Here is a 19,915-nt window from a genome sequence, read left to right as displayed (position 1 = left end):
GTTTGGTTCCATCTGATGAGCGTAGAGGCTGTATCCCATGGTTTCTTGGTCCATAGATGACCTTTGTGGCTTTGAAGAATCCCTGAGCATCATGGGTATCTGCCAGGTGTTGGATTTCTTCGGCCTTCTTTGTCCACCAGATGTTCTTGAGTTCTCTTGTCCTTCTTTGGACCTCAGCTTTTGCACTGGCATAGATCTTTTTCTTAATCAATCAAATTCAATCAAATTCAATTTAATTCAATCAAAGCAACACTGTTAAATCAAAGCAAGCACTTCTCACAGATACACCTCCTTTACAAGGTACAGCTGCCTTAATCTGAGCTGTTAGAGAATTGCCCTTAAGGTCTTGGAGGCAGGGGCGGCCCGTCCATTACGCGAAGTAAGCGGTGGCGGAATACTTTTTTTGCCAGGGGGCGCTGTTCTGCTAGCCGGGAACCGGAGTCTCCTTAGGCCACGCCTCCTCCTGCAGGCCCCATGCGCCCTCAACAGCGTGTAAGAGAGAGAGGCAGGGAAGGGAAGGCAAGAGAGGAGCTGCAGGCCTCCTTGCACCTGGAGGGCTTCCCTCTCACCTAATGGGCAGGGCCTGCGTTTCTCCATTAGCAGGCTGTGCCTCCCCCCACCCCCCGTGCTTGACTCTCCTACACATGTGTCGAGGCCTCCTGGCGCCATGCGGCTGCCTTCCCTCCCTTCCTGCATGCATGCTCCCAAGGCCTCTTCTCCCACTCGCTCTTCTTGGGCCTTCCAGCCAGGAAGGGAAGGCAGCCGCAAGGAGCCCGGAGGCCTCGCCACATGTGCAGGAGAAAGAGAGAAGCACGGAGGGTCCTGAGAGAGAGAGAGAGAGACAGGATTGAGGGCGGGAGGCACAGCCTTCTAATGGAGAAGCGCAGGCCCCGCCCACTAGGCGAGAGGGAAGCCCTCCACGTGCTGCCAGGAGGCAGCCAGCCAGGCTCTTTCTCTTTCCCTTTCCTTCCCTGAAGCTGAGCTTGGACCCCTCTCAGGGCAGCAAGGAGGCCTCGTCAAAAGGTACTGCAAATGTCATCTTTTGTACATGCCTCCCCCAAACCCCTCTAGTATTTGGTAATGGAAGTCCTATATGCCAAGCTTGGTTCAATTCTATTGTTGGTGGAGCTCAGAATGTTCTTTGGTGCTTGGTAAACTGCAATTCCCAATGTCAGGGTCTATTTTTCCCAACCCCCTCTCCAGTATTTTCTGTTAGTCATGGAAGTCCTGTATGCCAAGTTTGATCAGTTCTATTGGTGGAGTTCAGAATGCTCTTTGGTGCTTGGTGAAGCATTCTCACCTGATGTTTCACCCACATCTATGGCAGGCATCCTCAAGAGGCTGTGAGGTCTGTTTGTAACTAGGCAAGTGGGGTTTATATATCTGTGGAATGTCCAGGGTGGGAAAAAGAACTCATGTCTGCTTGAGGTATGTGTGAATGTTGCAATTGGTCATCTTGATGAGCATTTAATGGCCTTGCAGCTTCGAAGCCGAGCTAGTTGCTCCCCAGGAATCCTTTGTTGGGAGCTGTTAACTGGCCCTGATTGCTTCATGTCAGGAATTCTCCTTTTTTTAGTGTTGCTCTTTATTTACTGTTCTGATTTTAGAGGGTACTGGTAGCCAGATTTTGTTCCTCTGAGGTTGCCTGCCATAGATGTGGGGAAAATGTCAGGAGAGAATGCTTCTGGAACATGACCATACAGCCCAGAAAACTCATAGCAACTCAGTGATTCTGGCCCTGAAAGCCTTCCACAACACATTATTATGTTTATTTATACCCTGCTTGTTCTCTCCCCAAGAAGACTCAAGTTGACTTACATTAAAAACATTTCAGTACAGTTTAAAATCCACAAATATGCAAACATTAAAATTGAATTAAATATCATTGGTATTTTAAAAATTCAGTTAAAATTCAGAGTCTATTTTCCCCAAATTCCTCCAGTATTTTTTGTTGGAACTACATCAACACTGACAAAGAAACAACAAGAAATACTATTTACCCACAAGCATTAAGAAATTACATATATTAGAAACCAACTTTCTTATTACTTTCTTTTCAAGATCACTAGACTGGATCACAGCAACGTGTGGCAGGGGATGGCTAGTGTGTGTATGTATGGATGGCATAGACCAACTTCAGCCTTCCATGTGTTTTGGACTTCAATTCCCACAATTCCAAACAGCCAGTAGGAAGTCCCAAATACCTGGAGGGCCAAAATTTGTCCATGCCCCCATATATATATATATATATATATATATATATATATATATATAGTGCGATTGGTTTTGGGTGAGTGGGGCGCCAAAATACTGTTTGCTTACCATTGAAAATTACCTAGGGCCGCCTCTGCTTGGAGGCAGGGCTTTTCAGACTATATTCTCATTTGTCAGGAATGGATGCTGACCCCAGATGTATCCGAAGGTTGGAAATGACTCCAAACTATTCTGGAGCAAAGAGTCTTTAGGATGTTAGGTTTAGTCCGTATTGAATAATAGGGTGTAGATAAGTGCAAACATTGGTTATTTTAGAGTGGGTTACTTCTGTATCATAACACCTATTCATAATCATGAAGTAGGTAGTAGAAGTCCAAGCCAGAAGAAGTTGCTCTTTTCTTTAGGAATGTTTAGTTACACTTCCCCATGACATTACATATACAAACAAAGGAAGAAAATAGATATTAAAAACAGTGAAAAAGAGAAAAATAAAAGGATTTGCATTTCTTAACAACGGTCATATATTTTACCATAAAACATTACTTCTTCAGCGAAAAGAATCCACTTCTTCAGCTTAACCAACCCTATTTATAGTCAAAATCTAAAGTGTTCAAGTTATTCTCATATTTCTGCAAAAAGACAATCAAGGCTTCTCAATCTGTCAAAAATGTCACCAATATCTTTTTCTGTAATCAAAATAGATAGGTTGGTGAAATTACATTTTTTGTATAATGAAATTCTTTACTTGACTGATGATTTGAATATGTGGAACTAAACCTTCTTTGTTTGCTAAAAATTATAGTGTATGGGATTCGAATACAATATTACATGATACTGTATTTCAACATATTGTATCTAAATGTAAAAATACCTGTAACTTAGGAACTTAAGTATATTTTGGTATGGCTCCCCAAACCTTGAACCCGCTCATTTCTTTTCACTCTCATAATGCAGCATTATGCTCTGGCTCAAAATAGCAATTCTGTATCTAAGAAATTTTGGAGAATCTTGCAGTTGCCAAGAGAGCTGTCAAATTGAGTCTGGGTAACAATTAAAATTTAGAGAGTGTTAGCTTCTATTGAATTTCAGGAGATATCCACAGTAGAATAGTAGTGTCACTTTCCCCCTTGAGCTCGATTCTCTCATTTCTTAGCTGGCCATGAAGCATGATCAAATGCTGCCACAGTCCACTCATTTTGAACTTTTATTACAGTTTCTTTAGAAGCTTATTTAATCAGTAAAAAAAGACAGTGGATCCAGCGCTCTTAATTTTAGTAATGCATAAATACAATTATGCTTGTAGAATAATAATTGTCAAACTTATCTTTGATGCCTACGAATGACTTTGGCTGCCTACCTAACCTATACATTCATCTATTTCACTTAAACCTCTTTAGAATGATAGAAAATCAACATGGTGTTTGTTGGTTTTGTTTTGTACCTTTTTTTTCTACACCAAACATATTAGCATTCACAAGCACATACAAAAGTGGATTGTTGCAGGTTTTTTTCGGGCTATATGGCCATGTTCTAGAGCAGGGGTCCTCAAACTAAGGCCCGGGGGCCGGATGCGGCCCTCCAAGGTCACTTACCCGGCCCTCACTCAGGGTCAACCTAAGTCTGAAATGACTTGAAAGCACACAACAACAACAACAACAACAACAACAATCATATCTCATCAGCCAAAAGTAGGCCCATACTTCTCATTGAAATACTAATAAGTTTATATTTGTTAAAATTGTTCTTCATTTTAATTATTGTATTATTTTTAAGTGTCTTTTGCACTACAAATAAGATATGTGTAATGTGCATAGGAATTCATTCATGCTTTTTTCAAATTATAACCCGGCCCTCCAACAGTTTGAGGGACTGTGACCTGGCCCTCTGTTTAAATACCCCAGAATACCCATGTGGACATCGCCAATAGAGGCATATCATAAAAGAGAGTTACCGAAAAGTAGATGGCTTAATTACAGGCAACTATTGGTTAAAATTGTGAGATTATGTAAGGCAATGTGAAGTTCTGGATTGAATTTTGTGGCCTTTTAGCACCAAAGGCTTATTGTGCTTTGATTCCACTTTTATTGCCCTGTCAATTCCTATTGAATCTTAGGATTTGTTGAGATGTTGGAGCTATCTGGCTGAAAAACTAAACATCCCTCCCTAAATTAAAAGTCCAAGGATTCCATAGGATATCGCTGGGACCATTACAGTGAACTGGAATTTGGAGGCACAGAATCTCCATGAAAGTAAAAAGCCGTAAATACTGTTTTACATGAGATAACATCTCTCTAGCAATTTCTTGTTCTTCCAGCAGAACTTTATTGTCCAGCAGGCCTCAGTTGGAAGCTGACCATAGAATTGCATTGGCAGTTGAAATGTGTTCTCTCTAGAAATCTATAGGTCCTCCAGCAGGACTGGTGGAAGTTGACCACTGAATCACACTGGAGGACCTAGAAATTCTGAGGGGACCTATTGTAATCAAATCCCTGAATAATCAAATCTGCAAAAATCAAAATCACAAATGTGGAGAAACAATTGTAACTATGTTTCAGTATGTCAGCATAACTGTGCCAGGAGGGGGGGAAAGGTATGCAGCCACAATGGTATAAAGCAGTGGTTCTCAACTTGGGGGTCGTGAAGGTGGCCCTGCCCCCTCTGCCTCCTCAAAATGGCTGCCAGAAGGGACGGGGTGGAGGGGAAGGCTCCTCATTCAGCCTGGCCATCCAGGGAGCCTTCATGCTCGGCCCTTGCCCCCTGCCAAGCTTGGAAGGGGGTCAAGCGGAAGGCTCCCTCGCCTGCCTCACGCTCTCACCAGCCAGCAAGGGCATAAGGCAGCCAAGGGTTCCTTTGCACTAGGCCCGGCCTTGTGCGAGGCCTCCCTCAGCTGCCTTGAGCTCCTGCCAGCCAGCATGGACACGAGGTAGCCGAGTCCTCCTTCACGCTAGGCCTGGCCTTGCGCAAAGTCTTCCTTGCCTGGCTGTCGGCACTTGCCAGCAGGCGGGGATGTGAGCCAGGCAAGAGGCTCCATATAAGGCCAGGCTCTTTAATGCTCTTTAATGACAGGGGAACTATATTTCCAAGCAACTGCAACTCCCAAATGTCAGAGTCTGTTTTCTCCAAACCTTTGCAGTATTTTATTTTGGTCATGAGAATTCTGTATGCTTTAATTATATTGAATTTGTAACAATGAAAACACATCCTGCATATCAGATATTTACATTACAATTCGTAACAGTAGCAAAATTACAGTTATAAAGGATGAACAAAAATAATTTCATGGTTGAGGGATGCCACAACATGAGGAACCATATTTAGGGGTCACGGTGTTAGAAAGGTTGAGAACCACTGGTATAAAGGAAGTATGCCATTAAAAATACCTTATAACACCATGTTTGACTTTGGCAAATTGTGCATACTTTTACGTTACTTTTATGTTATTTGGCCCTGATGAAAATGCAACCAGCAGTGCAACAGAATTGGAATCTCTGTCTGTCATCTTAGAGCCACAGTGGGCTACTCACAAATGGTGCTATATAGTCATCAGGTGACAAGCATGAACATGTGTGAACATCAAACAAACTTTGTATCATCTCTTGATTTAGTTTCCAAGTGATTTAAAAATGTTTGAGTCTGAAAGATGGGCTTACTTTAAATCAGCTGAAAAATTCCCACTATACCAGTTCTAGGAAAATCCCTTGAAGATCTGCTTTTTTAACTGAGTCATCACCATGTATTTGCCCTCCAGACAATTGTCTAAGGAGGGCACGCTCTATGCCTGCAGCAGGTTGTGCCCTGGATTCTGTGGAGATCACCCAGCTGATTTATTTATTTATTTATCATGTCATCCACAACCAGAACATTGTATTACATTTCTAACAGAACAAAACAAACAAACATTAAAAAAAACCCAAAAAACACAAAACACAAAAAACACCCAGCTGATGAAACAGAATCCTTCTTGTATTGCTTATTGGAATGTTTATTGTAGAAAACTATGACTGGAAGGGCACATTTTGCTCCCTCATAAAGCACACTTTTAATGTTTGTGGGGGGGGGGGGTGGTTTGGAAATACCTGAAGTATGTGTGTTTATAACAAGAACCTGCACACCACCACATACACTATATGAGGATTAGCTCCTCCTCCCCAATTCAGAAATATTAAAATAATGATTTGGTTCATAAATTGTGTTGTTGTTTATAGTGCGTACTTTCAAGTCACTAAACCACACGATAACCAAGAAGAAAGGCCTCGCCCAACCTGGAGAGTCTTGATATTTCTGATTACAAGTTTAATGTAACTATGGGAGCCACCAAGTAAACCCAGCGATATGGTCTCCACAGGTCAAAAGTGATTTGATAGAATATAAGAAGAAGATTCTCCCACCTTCTCTCCAAAAGGAGACATTTCTATTCATAGAAATGTTTGGAAATGTCTCCTTAATGTGATGCTGTCGTGCTGCAGGAAAATGATTCATTTGTTCTTCTTATCCTTCATATTTTACTGGCAAGATACATGCCTTTAGAAATATTCTGCACAGAGATTGAGAGAGGTGCCTGTGCCTTTCCCTGTGCTAAATTAGTTAAGGGTGTAGTGAACCCTGCAACCTAGATCCGAACAAGAATTTGGGAACCTTGTGTAACACAAAACCAGCTTGCTCTGCTAGAAAACTGCTCATGATTGGCAGCGTAGTGAACCTTTAGTTGCAAAAGTCATGTCAGTGCTTGCTGCTTTCTGTTAAAGCATGCAGAAATCCTGCAGAAATGGATGAGCCAGATTAAATGTATACAGATTGAATATCCCTTAATCAAAATGCCTGGGATCAGAAGGTTTTTGGATATTTATTATTATTATTTTGAAATACCGTAGAGTCTTGCTTATCCAACTTTTGCTCATCCAACGTTCTGTATTATCCAACACAGTCTGCCTCCCACCCAGATGCACAGCTGTTTCATTACGATGTTTTGGTGCTAAATTCATAAATATAGTAATTACTACATAATGTTACTGTGTATAGAACTGCTTTTTCTGTTGATTTGTTGTAAAACATGATATTTAGGTGCTTAAATTTGTAAAATCATTATGTAATTTGACATTTAATAGGCTTTTCCTTAATTCCTCCATATTATCCAACATTTTTGCTTATCCATCGTTCTGCCGGCCTGTTTAGATTGGATAAGCGAGACTCTACTGTACCTGTGTTTTCATATACATACCTAACCATGGAGATAGGATCCATGTTTAAACATGACATTCATTTATGTTTCATATAAGTCTTGTACACATACCCATGCCCTAACCTTATTTTATGCATACTACTTTAAACTACTTTGTGCATATAACAAAATTCATGTACGACCAAAAAGCAAAGATCTCACTTTCTCGGCCACCTGAATGAACCATTTTGGATTATTTTGGAATTCAGAAAAGAAATCTTTTGATTTTATTGTTAGCTGCTTTGTGTCTTTTTTGAGTGAGTTAAATTGGGAAGGAAATAAAAATTTAAAAATCCTCTTTTTTTTACAACCACCATTTTAGGTTGCCTTCCCCAAATAATTAAATATATTCCTGCCCCATGTATAGATATTGGAGCAATTAAAAAACCTCCTTCTTTGGAACACCCTCCCAAAAACTGACAACCACCAATTTTTCTCCTTTATTTCTCTTAATTTTTATCAAAATAGTTTTAAAATATAAATGTTTGCTTTAGAAATTTCAATATCCATTTTTCAGGTTTCAGTAGTATGGTTTTATCATCCCTTTATAACCAAATGTGTCTGTTAGGGTGACAATATTCAATACTGATGACTAGGAGCAAGTGAATGCTCCTTTTTCCCCAGTCATGGGAATTTCTCAATAGCACTGTGCTCCTAATCAGAATAGTAATGTAAGCACAACCCTTTTGTTCATAGTTGACATGCAAGAAGGCCTATAGGGTTACGTTGCTATGACAGCCTGCGGTACACTATGAATGAACTTGCTTTTAAGTAGCTAAAGCACAGCCTCTTTTGCCATAAGAAACCATTGGTTGCTTTTGTAATGCTACCGTAGTAATACTCTTATCACATTCAGGCTGTTTTGTTCTTTTTCTTAACTTTTTAGTGATGAAACTGCAAGGAAAGATCTGAAGAACTTGCCTGCCTTCCCAACTAAGACTCTTCAGGAGCACCCTTCCCTTGCATACTGGTAAGACATTTATTTAATTTGCTTGTTGATTCTGTTTGTAGCCTCCTTTTTCTTTAGTCTCATGTTCACGATTCCTTTTTCCTGCTCGCTTTGTCATCACTGCTGCCCTGCAGAGAAATAGAAAAAAATCAAATAAGTGTAACCAAAGTCATTCGGTGACCTTGGCCGCTGAGCCGGAGTTTGAGTTTTTCTAGTTTTCCATGGTTTTTCTATCCCATCAAGCACTGAACAGAATCCACCACACCGGTTCCCACACCCATCTAACACACATGTAAATACTTTTATGAGACTGTTGAACTTTCCTTTCAGGTGGTAGCTATTTGGAAAGCAGTTGAACAAACAGTATAGATTGTGGTTAACCCAAACTCTGGAAGTAAACACTGCCAAAGGAGTTTAGAAGGCTGCAAGTATATTTGAATTCAGATCCAGGATTTAAAGATAATTTTATATGTTTAAGAAATCAATAGCTCAGCATGTGAACAGGATGCAACTCTATACACAAACACACTCCTGAATGAACACACAAGTTGTAACCAGTTATTTTTCAGTAGGCAGCTCTAAAAGGTAGGTAAAGGTTTCCCCTGACATTAAGTCCAGTTGTGTCAGACTCAAGTTGGCGCTCATCTCCATTTCTAAGCCAAAGTGCCAGCATTGTCCGTAGACATCTCCAATGTCACATGGCCAGCATGACTGCATGAAGCGCTGTTACATTCCCGCCGGAGCAGTACCTATTGATCTACTCACATTTGCATGTTTCAAACTGCTAGGTTTGTAGAAGCTGGGGCTAACAGAGGGAGCTCATCCCGCTCCCTGGATTTGAACCACCAACCTTTCATTCAGCAAGTTCAGCAGCTCAGTGGTTTAACCCACTGTGCCACTGGTGGGACCCGGCGACAGCTCTACTGCTAGTTAAATAAAGATGAAGCATTTTGGACAATTTAAATACCAGTCTTTAGTAAAAAGCATGGTAGTGGTAACCTGGATAGTGCAGTCGCTGTTGCCTATTTTTGGTCTAAAACTATTTAGCTGCTTGTGTTCCCTCTTTTTTAACAGTTTTTAACTTGTTTATTTATGCAATGTTTTTGACCCGAAATAAATAAATAACCTGGATATCTAGCTGTGAAAGATATTAGGAAAGTTTCCTTGGAATCATAGGCTCATAGAGTTTGAAGAGACCCAAGGACCATCCAGTCCCAACCCCCTACTGCCAAGAGGAACACATAATCAAAGCACCCACAGCAGATGGCCAGCAGGTTAAAAACCTCCAGAGAAGGAAAATCCACCACCCTCTGAAGCAGCATATTCCACTGCTGGATAGCTCCTCCCATCAGGAAGTCTTCTCTAATGTTAAGTGGAAAATTCACCCCTCCTCTCTGCAATTTGAATAAATTGCTCTATGTTCCTAAGTTGCACAGCCATTCTCAGTCTTTCTTGAATTTTTAGCTGAAATAAAACAATAAGCTGCAAGCAAAATCCACTTCCATTTTTACAGATCTATTGTATAGTGTATTGTATAATGTATAATTTGTATATTGTATAATTATTTGCATAATGTTGACACCATGGGCTGATCTACAATTATGTGCCACCTAAGACAAAGGGCAACAATAGTGATACCACATAGGTCAGTGTGACTTTATCATTATTGTTAAGTGCTTACTGACCTGATATAGGAAAATAGGAATAGAAAAATTGCCTTTGCTAGTTGTATGACCTAGTTCTAAAAATGGAATAGTGTGTGTATCTTTTGTATAGATTTGTTATATAACAGCCATGTCTAACCTATGGATTAGGCTGTGATAGTTATTGTGATCCATATTTGGAGGACAGGAGGCTGAGGAAGTTTATCATTCAGCATAGGAAGTTTTCTGACAAGTGTGGTACAGCTACCCCAGCTCATGTTTCTCTAAACAATCCTGTCTGGCAGGGACGGCGGCAAGAATGCACCTGCTGACAAAGCTCCACCTGCTTTTGCAAAAATTCAATTTTCTACAAGCTTCCCACAAAGCTTGCACAATATTGCAGACTTAATTACAAACCAGAGCCCAGCATGCTTTCTCAAGAGAACTGACCAGTAGTACTGTTCAGAATAATAAATCGCAGAATCTCTGCTTGGAAAGTTACTTTGAGCACTATATTTCCCAGTAGCATGGTCAGTATTCTTCCTGGCTTTGAAAACCTTCCCACCAGAGCACTATCTATTGATCTACTCACATTTGCATGTTTTTAAACTCGCATAAGATGGGGCTAACAGCGGGAGCTCACCCTGGTCCCCCGATTTAAACTGACAACCTTTCAGTCAGCAAATTCAGCAGCTCAGCAGATTAATCTGCTGCACAACTGGGGGGCTTTTCTACCTAAATGGGACCCAAAGTGGCTTAAAATATTTTAAAAACAATACAAGTCAACCATACACATAACAGTGACCTATAAAACCAAATTTACAATAAGGCATAAATAAACATATTTAAAAACATTTAACAAATACAATTTTTGCAGGAAACTCAATACAGATGGCAAACTTAGCACAGCTTACTGAAAGTTAACCTAACTCACTCAAAGTTAGAGTACTACGTACAGATCAAAATTATTAAAATGTATCAAATCACTTTGGCACAGACCTGGAAAATTTCATTTTAAAATAAAAGAACGCATATCCCCAGCACTTTTTTTTTCAATTTTGTAAAATTTGTCAGATGGATTTGGTACCTTTTTGGATGCAAGCTCCACTATTAAGTTCTTGAATTTGCAGTGCATGTTCTTTGCAGAGAAAGGATGTGAAGTGACTTTTATGTATCTTGAAAAAAAGCATCCTTAGCTGTTTTTTTTTAATGTAAGAGTCCTATTTATTCTAATGGACCATTCTGTTTCTTCCATCCACAGTGAGGACAGAGTCATTGAACTGTATATCAAAAATAAAGGTCTGACCAGAGGACAAGCAATTGTTGAGTAAGTGTCTCACTTGGGTTTTGGAGGGAAAGGCGGGGCGTAATAGAGGACTTGATAATACCTACCTTGAGTGTTGCAACACAGCTTGGTTACTTAGTTATTAATGGTTGGTGGCCAGTGATAGGATAATGAAAGGAGACACTTTCGCAATAGCTCAGAATGACAGATAAGACCTATTCCGGCCCTTTCAGAGCCCTGCAGTACGTTCAAACAATTTATTCTATCGGTATCCACACTATCCTTTATCCAAAGGCCCTTGGTTTCTTTGTCAGCCGGTAAATGCATTTCATAACCTGGAGCAGAACCAGGAACTGATCTGACAGCAGAAGCTGTGTAAACAACTGACAAATCCTATGAATGGGTACTTTGCCGGTCAGATCTCATTTCCTGGATATATCTTTTTGAAGTTTGTGTGTGTTTTTTTATTCAGATTTCTGTCACATAGGCATAAAAGTAGGTCATCTACATTTACAGTGGAAGTACGCTACTCAGAACTAAATTTGGAAAACAGTTCAGACCTATATTGTAGAGTTCAGCCGCTAGATCTGGAGCCAAGTTTGTAATGGAGTTCAGCTGTTCTACAGCCAAGCAGAACAGACTGAGCACCTGGCAAACTTCCCCACAACAATAAGAACTCGAGAGACTTCCCTCCTCAAAAATAAGAAAACATCAACTGCATTTTGCTGAACGCTTGGGAAAAGTTGACGTTGTAGCATTTTGCTTTATATGAACTGATTTCTTAATGATGTGTTCCAAAAAACATTTTTTTAAAAAAATCTGTGTTTATGTACAACAAAAGTAGCTATCATTCTAAACTCATGAGCTAAATAATATGTGTTTGGCAGAAGACCGTCCAGAACAACTGATCCACTTGTGATTCTCTCTATGTAGGTACATGAAAGTGATTGAAGCTCTGCCTACTTATGGAGTCCATTACTATGGAGTAAAGGTTAGTGGGTGCTTATTGCAAATACATTTGTTTTTATTATATATATGTATACATACATAGAAACATACAATCTTCAAAAAGTATTTTTCCCCAATCCCACTACCACCACATTCCCACCCGCCCCCGCCCCGCCCGCCCCCCCCCCCCAATCAGTTGTTCAATCATAAGGATAGTCTTATTTAACTCCTTATATCTATCTTTCCCCTTTATTCTGGAAATGAGACCCTTCCATTTTGCATCACAGGTCCTTCTGATTTGGCCCGTTCTATAATAACTTTTCCTTTCACTAATATAACCTTGGAGTAGGCATTAATGCAAATACATTAAGTTCAGAAAGAGAGGTTCAGCTTGGAAACTATTAGCAGAAAATACTGCTTACTGTTTTCTAGGTAGTTATGTATACGTTGTTTGCCATCCAGCTAAATTGCAGTGAGGTTCACAATTAAATGTAATTATCTAATTAAAATAGCAAGTCAGCATGGTATAATGCTTTCAGCATTGGACAATGATTGTGTCCACACTGTAGAACTATAGCAGTTTGACATCAGATTAACTGGCTCAATGCTATGGAATTCAGAGATTTGTAATTTTGTGAGATATTTACCCTTTGTCACAGAGCTTTGGTAACAGAACAAGCTACAAATCCCAAGATTCCATAGTATTGAGCCATGGTAATTTAAATAGTGTTAAACTACTATAATTCTGCAGTGTGTATGGTCTCTACAACTTTGGAGAGCAAAGTGGGATTCCTCATTTGGCTATTGAAACCCATTGGGTGATCTTGGTCAGATCATACACTCTCAACCCCAAAAAGAAAACTCCATGATAGGGTTGTAAGAAGTCAGAAATGACTTTAAAGTACACAACAACAACAATAACAAACAACAATTAAAATACTACAAAACACAAAATAAAAACCAAAATACTTTGTAGAAACAATTAATTTCCTTACACACACACACACACACATTATATATATACACACACACACACACACACATATATATATATACATACACACACACACACACATATATATAGAGAGGAGGGGGAGGGGGAGGGGGGGAGATAAATACAGATAAAATTGGTTTGAAATGGCTGGGAGAATATAAATATCTGGATTCCTGAAAAGATGAAAATGTAGTCAACAGATTTTTTTTTCTGGGGAGGGAATTCCACAATCAAGCTGCCCCTGCTGAGAAACCTCATTATTTTATATTATGGGATTGAAGAAAGAATACTAGATTGTAGATAATCATGCTGGAAGTGACAACCCTGCATATTCAGAACCTTATTCTGTTTTCCTAAGAAAAGTTAGAAGATGTTGCCATGTTTAGATGGTTCCTTGGACTCTCTTTGTGTCCTCATGCAACCTGTTATGAAGGCACACATGAAAGAGTTGCACGGTGCTTTAATAATGAATTAGTAGATACCAATTAAGAGTTTCAATTATAAATGCTGCTTCTGAATCATTGAGTATTTAGAAACAGAAGATGTTGCAGACATGGTGAATATGGTCACTAAACTTGCCTCAGTACAGGCTAACCTGACTTGAAAGAGGGAAGAATCACTTTGACCAGAAATCTTGTTAGCATGTGAACTGCAGTAGTTTGATCTCTGGAGAAGCAGCAATATGCTGTCACACAAATAGTCTCGGTAAATAAATGATGAAAAGAGAGGTGTGTCTAAAAAGATTTTGTAGCAGGTTTCAACATTTGTTTAAATACTTCTAACCTGTTATGACAGTAAGTAGATAAAACAAAATAAACAACTACTAATGAAAATCAATAAACAAAGTAAAAACACATTAGACTATTCGTATATGTTTAAAAGAGGGATGTTTTAAACAAATAAATATAACAAATAAATTAAGCTACAAACAGTTTAATAAAAAGCTAAAGAAACCAATGTTGGCGCTAATCAAGCTGCAAAAAGTGGGTTTCTAAACCCACCAGTGGAAGAAGCCCCCCCCCCCCCCCGAAAGATTGGCATTCTCACCCAGATCAATATAGGGAGAGGTTACTTCAACAAACATTAAGGTTCCAGACCAATTAGGGCTTTGAATATCACCACTAGCATCTTGAGCTGAGACCAGAAGCAAATTGAAAGCCATGTTCATTATTGACACAGCTGAGTTAGTTGCAAAAGTGGAAGGCAAAATGTTTTTTAAAACTGTTTTAAGCTGTTCTTATTTCCCTGAGTCGGAATGTTTAGGTGACATGTAAAGTACATTATTGCTGTAGTGTGCCTTCAAGTTATCTTTGACTCATGGTGACTGCAAGACATGAGTTTGTTGTGGTAAAATTTGCCTTTGCCTTCCTCTGAAACTGAGAGAATACTGATTGCCCAAGGTCACCCAGTTGGATTCCAGCCCTGGTCTCCCAGTGCTCAAATCCCTATACCAATACCATGCTGGCTCTGTGTGTGAATACACACACACAGAGAGAGAAAGAGAGCATAGATACAGTGTTATCTGATGAACTGTTACACTGATTGAACTCCTTTTGATTGATTGGAAAGATGACCCTAATATGTCTGGCAATATTTTCAATATAGTTGTAGTACTTGCATGGTGCGGATAATAGTACATCAGGTCCTGCATCTGATAAGAGTAGATCACACAAAAATGGATGTGCAGAGGTGCCTCTTTTCAGATATCTCATGAAGTGCAGATAACCAAGGCAATGCGCTCTATTGTAAAACAGTGGTGTCCAACCTTTGGTCTTCCAAGTGTGTGGGATAGCAGCTCTCAAAAACCACAGGCAGCTTGGCTAATGGTCAGGAATTCTGGGAGCTGAAGGCCAAAACAAAAGTATGATAGCTGGGACTCTACAAACCCTATGCTAGTTGCACAACGCGCGTCAGAATTAATGAAGGGAAGTTCACTTGGACTGTTCCCAGCTGCTGGGGCTGATTTCTTCGAAGGGCGGAAAGGGTGCTGGCAGCCGGGAAAGGTTTTTACAAGGCCCTAGTGTGAACAGAGCAGCAGGAACCAGATTCCCCCTTCCCCTCTTCTTCTGCTTTCCCCCGCCCACTTTCTAACTGTGGAGGAGCCGGGGCTCCGGGAGGGCAGGATGTGTGAGCCATAGACCCCCCCTCTTCTCCCTCTTCTCCTTCCCTCGCAGCTGTGCCTCTCACTCACTGCACTGTCTCGCACACGTCTTCCCTTCATGAATTCTGACCCGCAGTGCGCAACCAGCGTAAGGTCCCAGCTATCATACTTTTGCCGATGTAAACTAAGCTTGTCAAACAGGCACGGACAAACTTCGGCCCTCTAGGTGTTGTGAACTTCAAGTCCCATAATTCCTAACAGCCTACTGGCTGTTGGGAATTGTAGGAGTTGAAGCCCAAAACTATGTCACCTGATGTAACTGATGAAGTAGCCTTAAGTCTATGAAAGCTTGTGCTACGAACTTTTTGCTATTAGATCCAGGCTAGTACAACTATGTTGCAGATTGTAGAGATATGTTAACATTATATAGAAGTAGACAAACATCACAACACAAAACTAATAGAAAACAAACCTTCATGCTAATTTCAGATGTTTAATGTAAGAATAAATTAGGATATGACACAGGTTCTCTTATGTTGTTAAAACTCCACCAATGTTTGTATGGGTGGAAATGTATTGCTGGTGGTAGCAAGTGTAAAGACCCCAAACAGAATATCCTGGGAGCACTCTTACTACTACTATTTTCTTTTATTAGCTTGGCGCTGATTTAGAATGAGTGGAAAGCACACAAACAAAAACCCAATAATGCTCTACTGAGGAATAGGAAACGTCTTTCCCTCCCTTGCCCTTACATACATACATACACCCAACTGGTACATGTTGGCATAAAGGGCTGTGGATGATGTTGAAGATCCATAAGAATCTTTAAGGTTGCTGTGGCCACTGTAAACCAGAATGTTCTTGTTCACTTCTGCCATACTAGGAGGTTGGTGGTTCCCATGTCATCAGGGCCGTGGATCTACTCATAGTTTTAACTCAAACTTGATCCACGTTTCTAAATGTTAAAATTTGAACTAAACCCACTTTGGAAGGAGCTCTGGAGTCCTTGAAGGGCTCCTTTTCCTCTGGATGAAACAAGGAGCACGTGTAGCAACTATGCCGTAGGTCATCTTTGAGATCTCCTCAAAATTTGGGATCCATCAGATGCCATGATTTTTTTTAGACGCTTTCAGGCCAGTCACAGTCTCAGTTTTAGTCATTCATCTGAAACAAGAAGCCAGTACTAGTCATAACTTAAGTAACAGGGATGTTGTAATAATTAGTGAAATAACTTATTTGCTGTGAAGTGCTACATGTTATATTGCCTGAAGTTCTATGAAAATGAAAGCTTTCAGTTTCATTGAGCAAAGACATTAAAATAACAAGAACTATTTTACCTACTTCCTTTCTCGGTGTTTTGCATGTAAAGTAATTTATGCATGAAAGGTTCCAATCTTGAATGGAATGGGATGTAGTCCAGAATAAATATCTATAGGCTTGTGTTGCCTGTGTACATAGCCTACCCCTTCCTTTCAACTGTGGTCCAGTGCAGCTGTACGTTAGACACATCCCTTTTCAAATTTCTCTTGCTGTTGATGTTTTACCGCCCATGGATTTTCCTGCACTCCTGCCCCACCTGTCGCCTCTGTTTCAAAGAATGCAGTTTCTCTTCCCTGGTGCTTTCTGTCTGTTTGCACAGCATTTTCCAACTGGGAAAGGAATGGCAGACTACTTTAAACAATAATCGTTTACTCGGGTGACTGCAGGTGTGCTAACAAAGAGCTACCTAACCTGCAGATACTTCTTGCAGAACAAAGTAGTTAGATGTTCTTTCAGCTCAGAAGTTCTTGACTCTGACTTGGGCCTCTCTGTTTGTATTTTTCCATGCTACAGGATAAACAAGGAATCCCTTGGTGGCTTGGGATCAGTTATAAAGGAATTGGCCAGTACGATTTACAAGATAAAGTCAAGCCCAGAAAAGTAAGTCTGCATATGTATGTGTTGGATTATGTGGGGGACAGCATAATAAAGTAGATAACATTTGGCTGTTATCCTCTAACCATTTGAAACAACTGAGTTCAGGAAATTTTGTTTTGACAGGGATGAAATATGTGTCTTAGAGAAGGAATGTTCCTCCTTATGACTGCAGGTGCCGGCATCTAACCTTTGCTGGCATTTCCCCTGGGAAGCTCTTTCAGATGTATTACATCTGTGCAAATTTTGCTCGGGAAAAGAAGTTAGAAAGGCTTGTGTTTAGGCTATTTGTTTAGCGCAGTAAAAAGAGAGTTGTTAAGCAGGAACACTTCTTTTTTGCTGGACTTGTGGTTGACAGTCACGTGCACAACATTTATATTGTTTATTATCCTCCCAGGATTATCAGCAAGCTTAAAGCAATTCAGCATGTACTTTGTTTTCCACTGGGTGTGTTTGTAGTGGTTGTTTCCCCTAAGCATTTTTCCATGTCTACATTTAAAATGTGGAGTCCCTGGTGGTGCAATGGGTTAAACCACTGAGCTGCTGAACTTGCTGACCAAAAGGTTGGGGGGTTGAATCTGGGGAGCATGGTGAGCTCCTACTGTTAGCCCCAGCTTCTGCCAACCTAAAATTCAAAAACATACAAGTGTGAGTAAATCAATAGGTACCACTCTGGTGGGAAGGTAACTGTGCTCCATTCAGTCATGCCAGCCACATGACCTTGGAAGCGTCTACAGATAACTCTGGCTCTTCAGCTTCGAAATGAAGATGAGCACCACCACCCAGAGTTGGACCTGACTAGACTAGATGTTAGGGGAAAGCTTACATTTAAAAGAGTATTTTCTTTAAGCAGGGGAAGGGGAGCACTTTTTCTTAAGGTGAAATAATATGTCCTGAAGAATTTCCTTGGGGGAAAATGTTTGAAAACTCTTTTCATACATTTCTGCTGCATTTTCAAAGTGGCCATGTGTGATGTTCCACAGAGGCTATGCCTCAAGTTCTTAGTCAAAAAGAAGTGAAGTAAGTAACCACTGGGATCATATTATTATTATTATTTATTTATTTATTTATTTACAGTGTTTATATAGGAGCCCCCGGTGGCGCAATGGGTTAAACCCCTGTACTGGCAGGACTGAAGACCGACAGGTCGCAGGTTCAAATCCAGGGGGAGGCAGATGAGCTCCCTCAATCAACTCCAGCTCCTCATGCGGGGACATGAGAGCAGTATCTCTCAAGGATGATAAAAAACATCATCAAATCATTCAGGCGTCCCCTGGGCAACGTCCTTGCAGACGGCCAATTCTCTCACACCAGAAGCGACTTGTAGTTCCTCAAGTCGTTCCTGACACGACAAAAAAAGTGTTTATATACCGCCTTTCTCACCCCTGGGGGGACTCAAGTGATAGTGTCACTTCAGATACCCAACAGTCTTCCTAGGTATTTGCCTAGACCACTGCTTATTAAACTCTGGGGTCCCCTTAGCTCTTTTAGACATTTACCTGAATCAGTTTGCAACATTGTGCAGTGATCACAGTGGACTCTGCAGAAGATGCTTCAGCTGTACTTCATAGAAAGGAAAACTAGGCTGATTAGCAAGCCTTGCAAATGGTGATTTGTTATCAATAAACATTTGAATTTTATACCGATTTTATATACCTACATACCTGGGGTCATGTAAAAATTTCTTGGGTAGCAAGAGGTCACCAGTGGAAAAAGTTTATTATGAAGGCCTGGCCAAGACCATAGTTGCCTCTGGGAATTTTCTGTTTCATTCAGAACAACTCTATGGTAAGTCGTTCATTTCAATAGGACTCACTATCCAGTTTCCCATTTCCATGGTAAGTTCAGGAATAGATCCCCTGTGGATATGGAAGTTGTACTGTAATTATTACTTCCAATTTCCATTCCTCTAGGCTTGTCCTAAGACTTTCTTTGGTTCCTCTCCCTCCCTACGTGTCTTGCTTCTTAGCTCTTTAACAGTGGGCTGGAAGGCTGGCCCTACCATTAGGCAGAGTCTGGCTATTGCCTCACTGCCTCTTGTCACTGCAGCACAGATTGTTAATAATTTGCTGTAATATTTTGAAGGTAATGGACAATGAAAAGTGCTGATAGGGGTTTTTTTCTGCCTCATGTACTGAAGTATTAAGGCTAGCTACAGGTACCACCATGCCAAACCTCCACCAAAGCACACTTTTCCACCAGGATATGAAATAGAGTTAGTATTGTTGTCAGACTGCGAAAAAGCATTCTTCTTGTCACAATTATTCCAGCCATGTCAGATTTGACGGAGAATCTTGAAGAAAAGTATTTTGACTATGCTGTTCCAACCAAGTGTTATTTTCAATATGTGACAATACTAGAAGAAAGTTGCTCATTAACATTACTTTATGTGTGAGGCTGTTTTTAGAAGCACTTCTTCTGTAATGGAAGCTGCCTTGTGTTCATCCAGATACATGATATTGAAACATGCACATAGGTTGTGGGGTAGAGTTTGATCTGTTATCTCTTTTAAGTTGGGACACAATACCTCAGAACTGTTTGCCACTTTAATGGATTGTCAGGAGAACATGAGCCCAACAAACAAGATGTTATCTAGCACTTTCCTTCAGCAGTCATTTCCCCCCTTTTTTGAGCACGTGATAGTGGGCA

The 19,915-nt window shown here is 40.4% G+C and overlaps 1 protein-coding gene across 2 annotated transcripts in view; it reads left to right on the top strand.

The window, feature by feature from the left end:
* FRMD4B (FERM domain containing 4B) overlaps nt 1-19,915 on the top strand; it is a 260,670-nt gene that overhangs the window by 184,524 nt on the left and 56,231 nt on the right. For both annotated transcript variants that reach the window (XM_067463466.1, XM_060766383.2), the window contains 4 exons: nt 8,319-8,402; nt 11,286-11,351; nt 12,243-12,300; nt 17,186-17,272. In XM_067463466.1, coding sequence (XP_067319567.1) covers nt 8,319-8,402; nt 11,286-11,351; nt 12,243-12,300; nt 17,186-17,272 — 295 coding nt within the window. The remainder of the gene's footprint in view (nt 1-8,318; nt 8,403-11,285; nt 11,352-12,242; nt 12,301-17,185; nt 17,273-19,915) is intronic.

The sequence above is a fragment of the Anolis sagrei genome, chromosome 2, assembly GCF_037176765.1.
Source record: "Anolis sagrei isolate rAnoSag1 chromosome 2, rAnoSag1.mat, whole genome shotgun sequence".
Classification (NCBI taxonomy): domain Eukaryota; kingdom Metazoa; phylum Chordata; class Lepidosauria; order Squamata; family Dactyloidae; genus Anolis; species Anolis sagrei.
This window is presented reverse-complemented; position numbering and strand designations above follow the sequence as displayed.